The 11,906-nt window shown below is 42.4% G+C and overlaps 1 protein-coding gene across 1 annotated transcript; it reads right to left on the reverse strand.

Annotated features, from left to right (window-relative positions):
• Nucleotides 1-1,304: 1,304 nt before the first annotated feature.
• il7r (interleukin 7 receptor) lies at nt 1,305-6,933 on the reverse strand. Its single transcript, XM_063465279.1, has 8 exons — nt 6,814-6,933; nt 4,498-4,639; nt 4,255-4,412; nt 3,898-4,049; nt 3,108-3,264; nt 2,912-3,023; nt 2,761-2,833; nt 1,305-2,037 (listed from the first exon to the last, which is right to left on the reverse strand). Exons 1-8 carry the CDS (start codon nt 6,899-6,901, stop codon nt 1,636-1,638), a joined length of 1,284 nt encoding a protein of 427 aa, XP_063321349.1. The 5' UTR covers nt 6,902-6,933; the 3' UTR covers nt 1,305-1,635.
• Between the last annotated feature and the right edge of the window lie 4,973 nt (nt 6,934-11,906).

An 11,906-nucleotide genomic window follows, 5' to 3' on the forward strand; every position in this document is an offset into this window, starting at 1 on the left:
ATAAACTTTCATTTGTCACTCATCTGTCAACTGAAGCTGTTCACCACCTCCCAGGCAGCCAACACGATCCATAATGCTGAGTTAAAAGATGAAGTGATCACTTAGACACTGGGATGCCTGGAAGGTAGTTTTATCTGAAAACTACTATTCTATGCTATGTAGTAAAACAGGCAAAAACACAGGTATATATGATTCCTCCAACGACAAATGACTACATGTGGAGGTGTGTCAGTAAAAACATGAAAACACACTTGGCCTCAAAGCAACAAAATAAATCCTATATTTCAGAGCTGCAGGTCAACAGCCTGCTCTACTCAAAGCTACATTTTGGGTTCAAGTGAAAGATTAAAGCTAAAAAAAAATCTGTTGGTACAAGCACAAGCACAAATTAAGTTCATGTTGGTAGAATAACGTGTAACACATCATTACTTTAGTTGTCTCAAATGTTTTTTGGTTTATGAGTCACAAAAATTAACCACACGCTGTGTTTTGCTGTCTTTGAATATGAGCTGTGAGCAGCTTCACTGCATAAAAACATTTTTTTCCTTTTTCTGTTTTTTTTTCTTAGCAAGCCTGTTGATGGCTGACTGTCCAAGAAAATGACAGAGGAAGAGAGAGAAACACCAAAGTGAGGACAAATTTACACGTTGGTGAATTTTTTTGAAACGAGTCAATGATGGAGACTCCCCTCACCCCCAACCAGTCGCAGCAGATGGCGGCACATGAGCCTGATTCTGCTGATGCTTCCTCTTATGAAAAGGGAGTTTTTCTTCACCCTGTCACCAAATGCCTGCTCATATTGTCATGTTGTCTATTCTCGCTTTACAGCCTGCAAAATGTGACACTCCCACTAATCCTATCATGGCTAGCACTTCAAAACCTTTTTCTTAAGTCCCAGCTGGGAGCCAGCTTCTATACAAAGATGAGCTGATTTATTTTGGGTTAAAATGCTGGTGCAAAAGATGCAAAACTATGTTCATGAATCAGAAAAAGAACCCATTCCATGTTAGTGGCAATGGGGAATAAGAGTCTCCACTCATGTTAGCAGCTTGTTGAGGCTGCTACGCTTAAAAAACTCTGCTAAACTCAGAGTGTAGCAGAGACAAAGTGATGGATGTGTAACATAATGAACTGAGGATGGTGTGAAATTACTAAATGTTATCACTGTTCATCCTGATGGGAACATCTGAACCAAACGTCATAGCAGAAACTGAGTAATTCTTGTGTATATTTGCTACAGAACTCCAAGATGGAGTTAAAATAAATGTCAAAGGATGACAAAACTTACAAGAATGTATCCTCTTAGGTTTATGCACAAATGGGAATCCAGATGAGATACTTCACCAGTAAAAGCTTGATTTCTGTAAAGTGAACCAAACTTCAGCACTCCATTCAGTGATTTTTCTTTTGGTAATGAATGCCAGAGATTTCGTTCTCTGTGTTCTCCAGTGTCATTGAAATCCAGGTGAAATGTAAGTGGTAGATAGGCACATCCGGACAAAAAGGCAGCATGTTTGTCTTTCTGTTCTTTCACTTTGTTCTGAAGATCTCGTGAAGTTGGAAGCTCTTTGCTTTAGAGCATCCTGAAGTTTGATAAGTACAGTCTCTGATCCTGTTAGCTCACCACTACATCACCTACTTGATCTTATAGAAACTGGACATGGTGACGTAAGCCTCCTCCTGCCGATTTGCTCCAAACACCTCAAAGTCATTGACTTCAAATTGTTGCTCAGGCTGCTCAGGTCTTTCCCCAAGCTGGAGGATGTCAATGGGGGAAGGACTGCTGCTCGACAGGCTGTCCTCGGCTTCAGACGAGCTCCTGCTCAACAAGGCAGAGAGCTCCAGCTCCTCGGTGCTGGCGCTGGCAGTACTCCTGCAATCTGAGCTCTGGGTGGAGCAGGGTTCGCTCGACTGAGTGCCGTAAGCAGCAGCAGATGCAGGACTGATCGCAGGCTCTGTTTCCTCACGCGCTGTCGTCTCCACAGGGTAGACTTTGAGATCACTGAGCACCTCAGGTCTGAAGGTCAGCAACAGAGGCTGCAAAACCAGAATGACATCATATTTGTCTACAGCCAATCAAAAGCTCCTTTGTCATGTTCTTTGTCTTAACAATTACAAATAAATACACTGGTTCTAACTGCCCTACAGTGCAACAGTTAAAAGCAGTTTGATCTAGCACCTCTAAAAAAAACCTCATCACCATGCCAAACAGCAAAAACCAACGGGCTGTGCAGAGGCACGCCAGAATTTCACATAGTTAGTTAAATGTCTGCTGCAGACAGCTAATTTTTGTGTTTCTTATTAGTCAAACTGAAAGTTCAAAAGATTCATGTCAAAATGAGTTTCATGAACCTGTAGTGCCTGTTTGATATCTTTTGTACCAGAGAGGTCAAGAGTGCAATGTCAGCATTAATCAGTACAACTGATGCACCACTCACTGTGCTGTAAAATCCTGGTGTCACATCAAAAAACAAAGCAATGCTTGAGGTTTTTCAAACTGTGTTTATAAGCCGGTGTGCTCAGCATAGCTCAGCAAGTTAGTCAATAAAAAATTATCATCAATATGAATGTTTATGGCACTATGTTGATGCCACAGTTTTGACTACAATTGCTCTTTGGTAGGGGTACCACCACCTGAAATCTCATCTAAGTGACTATAGATTTTGTGTTGTGATTTCTACAACTGGTTCTGTTGCTCACACGTGACTTGATGTTGTTTTGCAGTGTTTTTATTTTTTATCTGACAGTAGAATAACTCACGTTGTTCGGCTTGCAGATCTGCACCAGAGTCTGTTTAGGATGCGGGATGCTTGGCCACATGTAGGAAAATATCCTGTGGAATAAAAAGGAAAGAAACTTAGTGAAGGGAACTCACTACACAGATTTTTCTGACAGAAAGCAGATGCCATACTTGTTTTTCCAGAGGATGATGATACTAAAGGTCACCACCAGCAGACAGACCAGACACACTCCGACTTGGTACACTTCCACCTGTACTCCACTGTTCTGCTTCTGGGGGTTTTCTTCAGGAAGGAGAACAACACAGATCATTACTGATATCAGTGTTTAAAAAAGGTCGTGCAGCAGGACTAGACTATTGTTCTTACCAGGGGTAAGGAAAGTGAACGTTTCACTCCACTCACTCCACGTGCCCTGAAAAATCTCTGGGAGTGTTCGCGCTCGCACTTTGACATAATACTTTGAGCCTTTTTTAAGGTGTCCCATGTCGATATTTATGAAGTCCTGGGATGGGGTGTTCTGAATCTGTGGTCAGAGAGAAAAGAAAGAACATTTCAGTCATTGCAAAACATTTTTTGATATTGTTGATGTAAAACAGGCTTTTTATGTTGAAGCACATCCTCGTACAAGACAGGACAAGTATTAAATTCCAGGTGACCTGTAATGTAGCGCTGGTCCCTTTTGACTCTACTGGGACTACAATTTTCAAAAGAAACAACATGTTTTACACAATAAGGTTTTAACTGGTGATTGGAACCATTAAATTATCAGGAGAGTGCTTAAAATTTAGCATTGTGTGAGAAACTGTGGAAATCAGTTTGACCTCGACTGGAACCAGGTGCATTCTACCAGAGAAAAGGTAAGACGATGCTCTCAGATTTGTCTGCATTACAGTTAATAGCTGGTCACAGGAGCTTCAGAGACTCCTACTGGGCAAACCAAACACTGAAAGATTTACTCAGTAGATTGTTTAACATTAAAAACAACCGTATGTCTGTGAAGGTTCTCAGTAAAAAACAACCCACAATACAACAGTCTCTGTAGGAGAAACTATGTCTGATGTTATAGCGAAAACCTGAAAGTCTTGAAGTAGAATGTGAGATTGCACTTCTGAGCTTTTTCTTTTCATGCTACAGTATACTTTTTAGATCACTGTACCATGATTTCCCCAGCTGTCTCGATCTGAAACTGGAATTCCTGGTTTTTCACTTTCAGGTAGTCGTCTTGGTACGGAATCTGAATCCAAATCTTAGCCTCGTTAGACTCTTCTTGGAAGGTGATGTTAAACACCTGAGGACTCATTGGTTTAACTGCAGGGACAGCACACACAGAGAGAGGACAGTAATGACAGCAGCTTTGGGCAGGCAGAATTCAAGACTTTTACATTTCTATACTGGAAAAAAGGAAATGAACATGAAGTCTGACAGGCAGTGCAGTGGTGACACTTCACCAGGCAGCTCCTGATGTTTAGTAGCATTTGTAAAGTCTGAAAATGTAACCAGATGCCATGTTTACCTATGTTCTTCAGGTAGAGTTTTTGTGAAATCCTTCCACCACTCTTTAAGTGGACGGTCAGACTGAGTTCCGACAAGGGCTTCAGGTCTGGGGAGCTGAATGTGTCACTGGATGTCTCCATGCACTTCTCCATTACGTTGATGTCGTAATCAAGGTAGCTGAACAGAAGGGCAGTGACCTGCATCAGTATCTGAATTTCCTCTGACATGCAGCACAGTACTGAGCGTTATATCAAAGGTTTACCACAGGGTCATCCTCTCAATGCTGTCGCCTCCATCACCTCCACCCTCTTCATCATCCTCGTCATCATTTCTGCCTTCAAGCAGCTTGCAGGTCAAATTGCATCTTTTCATCATGATGTGAGATGTGCAGCTGATTCTGGGCTCTGAGACAAAAACACTTTCAGACATTTCTCCACTTTTTGAGTATTGCACTCTTGTCTTATTCTTCTTTTTAATTTTTTTGTTCTGTCAGTTAGCTGTATATATATATATCATATACTACCAAAGATGTCTAACCACGGCTGATTTGCAGTCCATGTGCCTTAAGCTGATTTAAGATTAAGCTTTACATACAACATGCCAACACAGACATGAAAACAATCAGGAAGGGAAACAGCAGTGAAATAAATGCAAACTGCATCAAAAAACTTCCATGTTACTGATCAAATATTTGTCTTTGTCATTAACACCAGTTTATGCTTTTATCTCTGAGTGTTTCAGATCTTTAAGAGTGAAAAAAGACTAAATAAATGTTGTTTTGCTTGTTCAAAGCCCCACTGACTGTTCCTGTGGTTAAGTATGTTGATTAAGTAGATCTTGGGTGATTTAATTTATGAAAATGTAAAACTTTAACACATTATATATATTCACTGAATTTCAGGGTGATGCCAATTTATTATCTTCTGGTCCAATATCTTGCATCGTGAACACTATTTATTGCTGACTTGTTTAACCCAAACAGTGACATAGCATGAAAGGTGTGATAGACTATGTCCAAATAGCTGAACTGATTTCTTTCTAATCAGAAGTTACTGAGAAACCATCACATAACTCAACAGCACGCTGGAGTCCCTCCTGATACGTAGATAACTGCATCATCAGCATACTTTTGAAACCCTGCCTCTGCAGCTGCCTGTCACTACAGTATGAAGTGCTTTGAGAACATTTTTATTTCAATTTGTTACAGTATAAATAACTAATTCTCTTTGATTTTAAGGATGCAACACAAAAATAATTATTCTGTAGTAACTTGTTGAAGGAAAACTGACTGTGCATCATCTGCATAAAAATGAATACTGAATTTGCTTCAGTTTTTAATTATAAGACTAATTGGAAGCATTTAAGCAGAGGGGGGGGGGGGGGTGCAGTGGTTAGCACTGACTACCTGTAGCCCGCCTCTCACACTATGAAAGCTAGGTTAGCCTCCAGACCCCCCCTCACTCTGGCAACCCCAGGACGATAAACTAGGTCGCGAGAAAGGAGAAAAGGCTGAGGCTGTAGATGTCTCTGTTCACCAAACACAATATGCTGCATGACAAAATCTTACCAGTGACGTGACATGTTGACCTTACAACCATGTTCAACACCACAACACTTTGAAGCTGCCAGCATGATTAAATCGTGTTATACAAGTCGTTAAAATAACCACAACTTTTCTTCCTGGCTTTGCAGTTATTTACAGTCACTGCTTTACTTCACACTAACTGCCTGAACGCCGAACAGTGTCCTTGCTCACCTTAAATACGTGCACTTTATTTATACCATTGCTTATTATAAACTGCTTTTATGTGTTTTTACTGCTAAATGGATGGCTTACGTAGGGTGTTGCCAGTACACTAAAACTGCATGCACTAAGCAGAACCTCTAAACTGTCACTTATGTGTGAGGATTTAACCACAGGAGGAATTTTAAGCACCTGATCCAGTCCACCGCTGTGCAGAAACTGAACCGAGTGAAGCTCTGATGGAACAAAAAGCAGAGCATCAGCGGAGCCCAACGAGCACAGAGACGAAGCTGTGTTTACTCCCAACTGTCACGCTGATAACATCACTGCTTCTGATTTTGTTTGTGCCTACGAGCCGATGTGCACGAGAAGGCTGATTATTAAGTAAATCCCGGATATCGAAAGTTGATGATGGGACTTAACAGGTGTCTCATTTTCCTTCCGAATTTGTGCCTCAAAGCTGAAGTGAGTCACTCATAAACTCCTGAAATGATGATTATTCATTTGTTTTTGTCTTAAGAGATACAAATGTTCACGCTTCTTCGAAATTAACGAAGCCCAAAGTCATTTAACGATTTTAGAAAGTCTCTTCATGAAGCTTTTTAATTTTGAGCCATTATGCTCAGGTAAGCGCTCCACAGGTGCAATAATTCATCTCAGATAATATATGCTGCAAATATAGCCCCATCAAAGATCCTAACTTTACATTTTCTAATATTTTTCTGTATTTTTATTTCCGTGAAAGATACTAATGTAAAAGAATCACAACCCTCACGGTGTTTCTGATAACCTCCAACATTCCTGTGCTAACCGCATGTTTTAAAATCTTCTTACCCATGTCGCTGTCTCCATCTCCGCTCTGAGCCTCACACACAGCTGGCAGCAGCAGCAGCATTACGGCGATCCTCCAGCCGAACTGCATCTCCTCACCGAGTCTCCGTCCAGCTGCACACACGCTCACCTGCCGCTCTGCTCTTTCATAACCCGCCGTCACACCAGCTGAGAGCTTTTCTCGTCAGCAGGCTGGGAGAGAGGAAGGAGGAGTGGCTAGTCTGCAGAGGAAGGAGGAGGAGGAGGAGGAGGCGGGGGCGATGCTGGGTAGTAGAGGTCTTACAGGACGCTCTGTAAATCAGAAAACATCCTTGATTTGGAGACTGCGGGGTCTGTGTGGTTAGAAGGCTGACGGACAGTTAACTCTCAAATGACAGATTATTAGGAACATTCAGGGCTCAGTCACATGGACACAACAACTTCTTTTTGACACCAAATGAAATTAAGCCCACATAGACACATTTAGAGCAAACATGTTTGAGTTCATTTATTTTTTGAGCAAATGTAAACTAAAAAGCCGCAGACCAAAGAACAATTAATATTCCTTTACTTTATTGTCTCGGACAGGAGAAAATCATCTTAGATCAATCAACAAACATCACAAAAAAACCCAAACCAGACAACATCAAACAGCTAATAGCATAATAAAAAGCTTTTAAAAACATTCTAAAAACAACACAAGGGGAAAAAAAATACAATAAAAAATCAGTGCTCAGTCTGGTGTAAAAGTATACTGATGTGAAGAGACTCAGTCCCTCCACAGTTTAAGAGCAGAAACAGTGACGAGTTGATGTTTTAACCTGGACCTCGATCAGGACCGTCCCTCCATCAGACCTCTGACATCTGTGGGAGTGTGCAAGTTCAGAGAGCAGAGCAATGAGTGGGTGCAGAGTATTTACTGGAAAACAAGCAGAGAACTCTAAAAGTGACTGGAGGTGAGGAAGCAGTGTTTGGACCAGCTGCAGTCCTGAAAGTAACCACAGACTGACACCCGAGCAGCGACCACACCGCCTGAGATGAAGGTGTGAAGAAACTGCTCAAAGTCGCTGATGGAGGAAAACAACTTCTTCTTCACAAGCACATTAAGGTGAAAGTTATTAATACATCCTTAGCATATGTTTAAACCACGTTTCCCTCTGGTTACATTCACACATGCCAACTTTAGTCATCGAAAGACCCCCTGGGCAGACCCCCCCCTCCCAAATCACTCCCCACCTACAAGCCTGCCCTCAGAAAGTCCCCATAAAGTCATACAACCAGAACTGTGACCAGGTTCATGAAATCGATCCCACCTGTTCATGTGTGATCTCACTGACTGACAGACATAAAACGTTCCTCCGCAGAGGGCTGAGACTTGCCCCAAAAACATGAAGAAATGAGCAACGCTGAAGTTAAGTCTTGAACATTCAGACTCACTGATGATTTAATGAGCAGTGGAGCTGATCTTGGGTCAGACAGATGCTGCCACAGCTCGGTGATGATTCCAGGTCACTGTTTTTGTTGTGTTAGTAAGAGAACAGCAGCAGAGATGGATGCATTCCCACCTTCTGGAATATCTAGATGTTTAGAATGTCAAAGCTCTACCATGATTAGTGTAGCAGTTTCTTTCACTTTCACTTAATAGTTTGTTTTTTCTTTAGCGGGATGAAGAATACAAAAGGTCCCATTATCCCATTTCTATGCTGTACGTCCCACAGATACTCGCAACTTGTTAACGATTGACCTGCTGCGTCTTTTCTTGACTCTGACCGAGCGGTGAGTGAGAGTGAGAAACAATTGAAAAACAAAACAAATCAATGGGTTAAAAAAAGATGGAAACTGTGCTCACAGACTGTGTGTGTGTTATCTCTCATATATCTGCCCCTTAGAGTCACACTGGTGATATTTTTGCTGCTTTTAGAGTTCGTGTTCACCTTTAAACTAAACACCAGCAGCTCTATACAGGTGTGCCATGGGCAGGGGGATGGACCCACGGTATGGCACAAGTGTTTGTGTTATGTGGTATATTGACTTCAAATCAAATGTCCTGAGTGTCAAACTTGAGTGTCCTGGGAGGCGGAAAAGAGTGAAAACAGGAATTCTTTCGATAGTGGTTAGGCGATGTGGAGCTTTGTGTCTAAGGTTTTTTGGGGGTTTGTTATTCATCCAAAGTTAGAGCTGACAAAAGCTGCACAGACTATAAACATATCTGCTGTATAAATAAACTCAACGTGCCGGATGTAAAGAGCCAGAAGGTAAAAATAGCAGTTATCAGTCTGTGGGAAATCTCTCTGCTGTGACCAGACTGTACACTTTTTATCTTTTCTAGCCATCTTTGTGCGCAGACCTATCGTCTTCCAGAATTCTGAGAGGGTGAAGTTTGTGCAGCTCTGAGCGAACCTTTGCCAAACAGCAACCAAGGAGCTGAAAGTCTAACCAGTAACCTACAAACCACTTCCTGTCTACTCTGGTTTGTTTTCAAATGAGGCCAGCATTTGTTTTAGTTTACTACGAGCTTCAAATTCAGAGGCAAGGTCGCCGGTCACCCCGAACTTGGTCACATGTTAACGCGCCATTATTTACAGAAAAAATAAAGACATCAACTTTGACGTCAGGAGTTCAGATTTCTGTCAGTTTGCAGTTTTGCTTCATTCCCCTCACACCAACAACTTCTCTGTTTCCCTAAATGAGTATTTAGTTTCTCTGCAGCCCGCAGCCTCAGCGTGGTTTGCTCTGTTTCCTTCTCAGCTACAGGGCCAGACGCACTGCATGTTTCAGGTCGCAACGCAGGGCATGCTGGGAAAACTGTGGTGCAATACCTGCTGCCTCAACCTCTAATCTGTAGAGTCGACTGTATGAAGGCAGCAGGAACTGCATAAACACCGCAGTCGGAGGAGAAAAGGGGTTAAAGTTTGAAGCAGCACTGGTTTATTTTAAGCCTCCAAAGGCTTCAGCAGCACAAGTCATGATGTTCAAAATGCACAAGACTGGAAAAATCCAACACTAATGACTTTTCAGAGAAGCTCAAGGAACACCAGCAGGGTTTAACCTCCACAACAATCAGCAAATCTGCAGTTTGAAGTTACTTTAAGCTTTGGTGCACAAAGCTGCAGGCATGGCAGGAGATGACGACTGTGCAACAAAGATACAAACTGCAAAAACAAGACGCTTCACAAACCTCTTCAACCCAGCGTACACATTCTCACAGAAGCCTGAGAAACACTAAATGTAATCTGTTGATTCATGTTTTCATGAAGACAAACCTTTATCCATCAATCTCTGCACATAAAATCCCATTTTAAGGAGGGAAAATCCATATTCAAGACACTTCAGAGGCTGAAATTCAAAGTTGCACTTGTGTTCGTTGTCTAGTTAAGTTTAGGCACCTAAACGAGTCACTCAACAACAGAAACAAGGTCACGGTTTGAGTTGTGATAGAACAGTTTCCTCTTTTTTCACGACTCGAGTATCCTGGTGCCGGCATGAAACAACATTCAAACTGAAATAAGTTTAGTTTGAAAATCATGTTGATTGCAGCAAAATACACACGCTAACACACGGGGAAAATGTCTTTTCATGTGTATGAACTGTGATGGATCTCATCTCTGACTGAACTAACACTTCAGACTCAGTGTATTTCACAGTTTTGTGTATTTAACAACAAAATAAAAGCGCACTAGACTGAAAATCACAGCTGTTCCATCGCTGAGCCATGAAAACTGTCATAGCTTCAAACAACCTCCCAGGGCAGCAGTGCGACCGTAGCCCCCAACAGGAAAAAATACAGCTTGTTGGTAGTTTGATTTGATCAAAATCTTTGATCGTTTTTCCATCCCACAACAACAAACATTATTTTATCAGGGCTTGTTAAAACTGTGAGCCACGTTTCTGACATCCGCTCACATCCACCAGCGATGGAGAAGGAGAGGATGGCTGTCAACGGGGTGACCTGCAGTTAACATGACACCTTTGTTTGGGTGCCTACTCTCCTGTCAACAAGCAAAAATTACCTCAAAGCCACAAGCTATGCAACTTTATGCAGAAGATGATAGAAACTATCACAATGAAAAGGAAACACAACTTAAATCAAGACCAGGGAACTACTGACTGGGTGAGGCTGGGTGGAAGGTGGCTCCAACAGGGGTTTTACCCTGTTTGACTTGAATTTATTAAGGGGGGAAAGTATGGTAGGAGGTGACAGAGCACACGAGAGTATGACTCAGAGAAATGTGCTGATCGATGGATGCAAACACTGAACATGTTAAAAACTGAACATGTAGAAGAAGAAATCAGACTTTAACTTCCTTTAAAGATTTCTGGATTCATCTGCTTTCTAAAAATCTCCACGGCTGGGAGAACCTGCTCATTTAGCAAAGATAGTTAGCTGTTACGCTAATGTTATTTCATCTTTTTTGTCATTAAGGTAACGTGTACAGGTGCTGTATTCATGTTGTATAATAAACAGCTAGGCTAAAAATAGGCTAGCTTCAGATGAGGCTAGCTGTGGCCACTGATGTTGGGTTCTCAGCGGATATTTGGCTAGTTTGTTGCACTGGCTGTGTTTACATGCTGTTTGTATTTGTGTATCATGAAGCAGTGGTGGGTGGAGATAACACCCGGTGGGTATGAAGGTGAGGTGTTGGTGGGGCGTCGAGCTTTCGAATGCATCTGTGGGTGGCAGCTGTGGTTAACATGCAGTTTTCGGCTTTTAGGAGGCAACCTGGAGAAAATCATGGAAGGAAGAAGGAGATGGTGCAATCCTTCGACTGCAGCGACACAAGGCGGGGCAGGAGCAGCTGCCTGCACCTCCACAACGTTCATGGAGGTGAAGATTTAAGGAAGCTGCCGTGCTGAAAGAGCACAAGTCTTCAGTCTTAGGACGGTGCTGCGCTCTCTCTGCTGCACCTTATCTGGGAGAAGAAGCTCTCCCCCGCCCCCACCAAACCACACGCCTGAGGTTCCTATCTCCGCTCAGCATCGCAAAACATCTTCAGCTGTGGTTTCATGTGTTCAGTCGCCTCCCTCTGAGCCGCTGATGGGAATCTGATGAGCCACCTGTTTACGCTGAGTGCTGTGGTTCTGGATTCTGGGGGGTTCAAGATACTGGGAGCAGAGAA

Source organism: Pelmatolapia mariae, linkage group LG20 (assembly GCF_036321145.2).
Source record: "Pelmatolapia mariae isolate MD_Pm_ZW linkage group LG20, Pm_UMD_F_2, whole genome shotgun sequence".
Classification (NCBI taxonomy): Eukaryota; Metazoa; Chordata; class Actinopteri; order Cichliformes; family Cichlidae; genus Pelmatolapia; species Pelmatolapia mariae.

Bases quoted from the DNA above. Each gene is read 5' to 3' on its own strand.
- il7r (XM_063465279.1), bottom strand. From the start codon at position 6,901: ATGCAGTTCGGCTGGAGGATCGCCGTAATGCTGCTGCTGCTGCCAGCT. The intron at 3,265-3,897 runs GTACAGTGATCT...CTCTGACCACAG, and splicing joins AGACAGCTGGGGAAATCATG to ATTCAGAACACCCCATCCCA. The intron at 3,024-3,107 runs GTAAGAACAATA...TCCTTCCTGAAG, and splicing joins GTTCACTTTCCTTACCCCTG to AAAACCCCCAGAAGCAGAAC.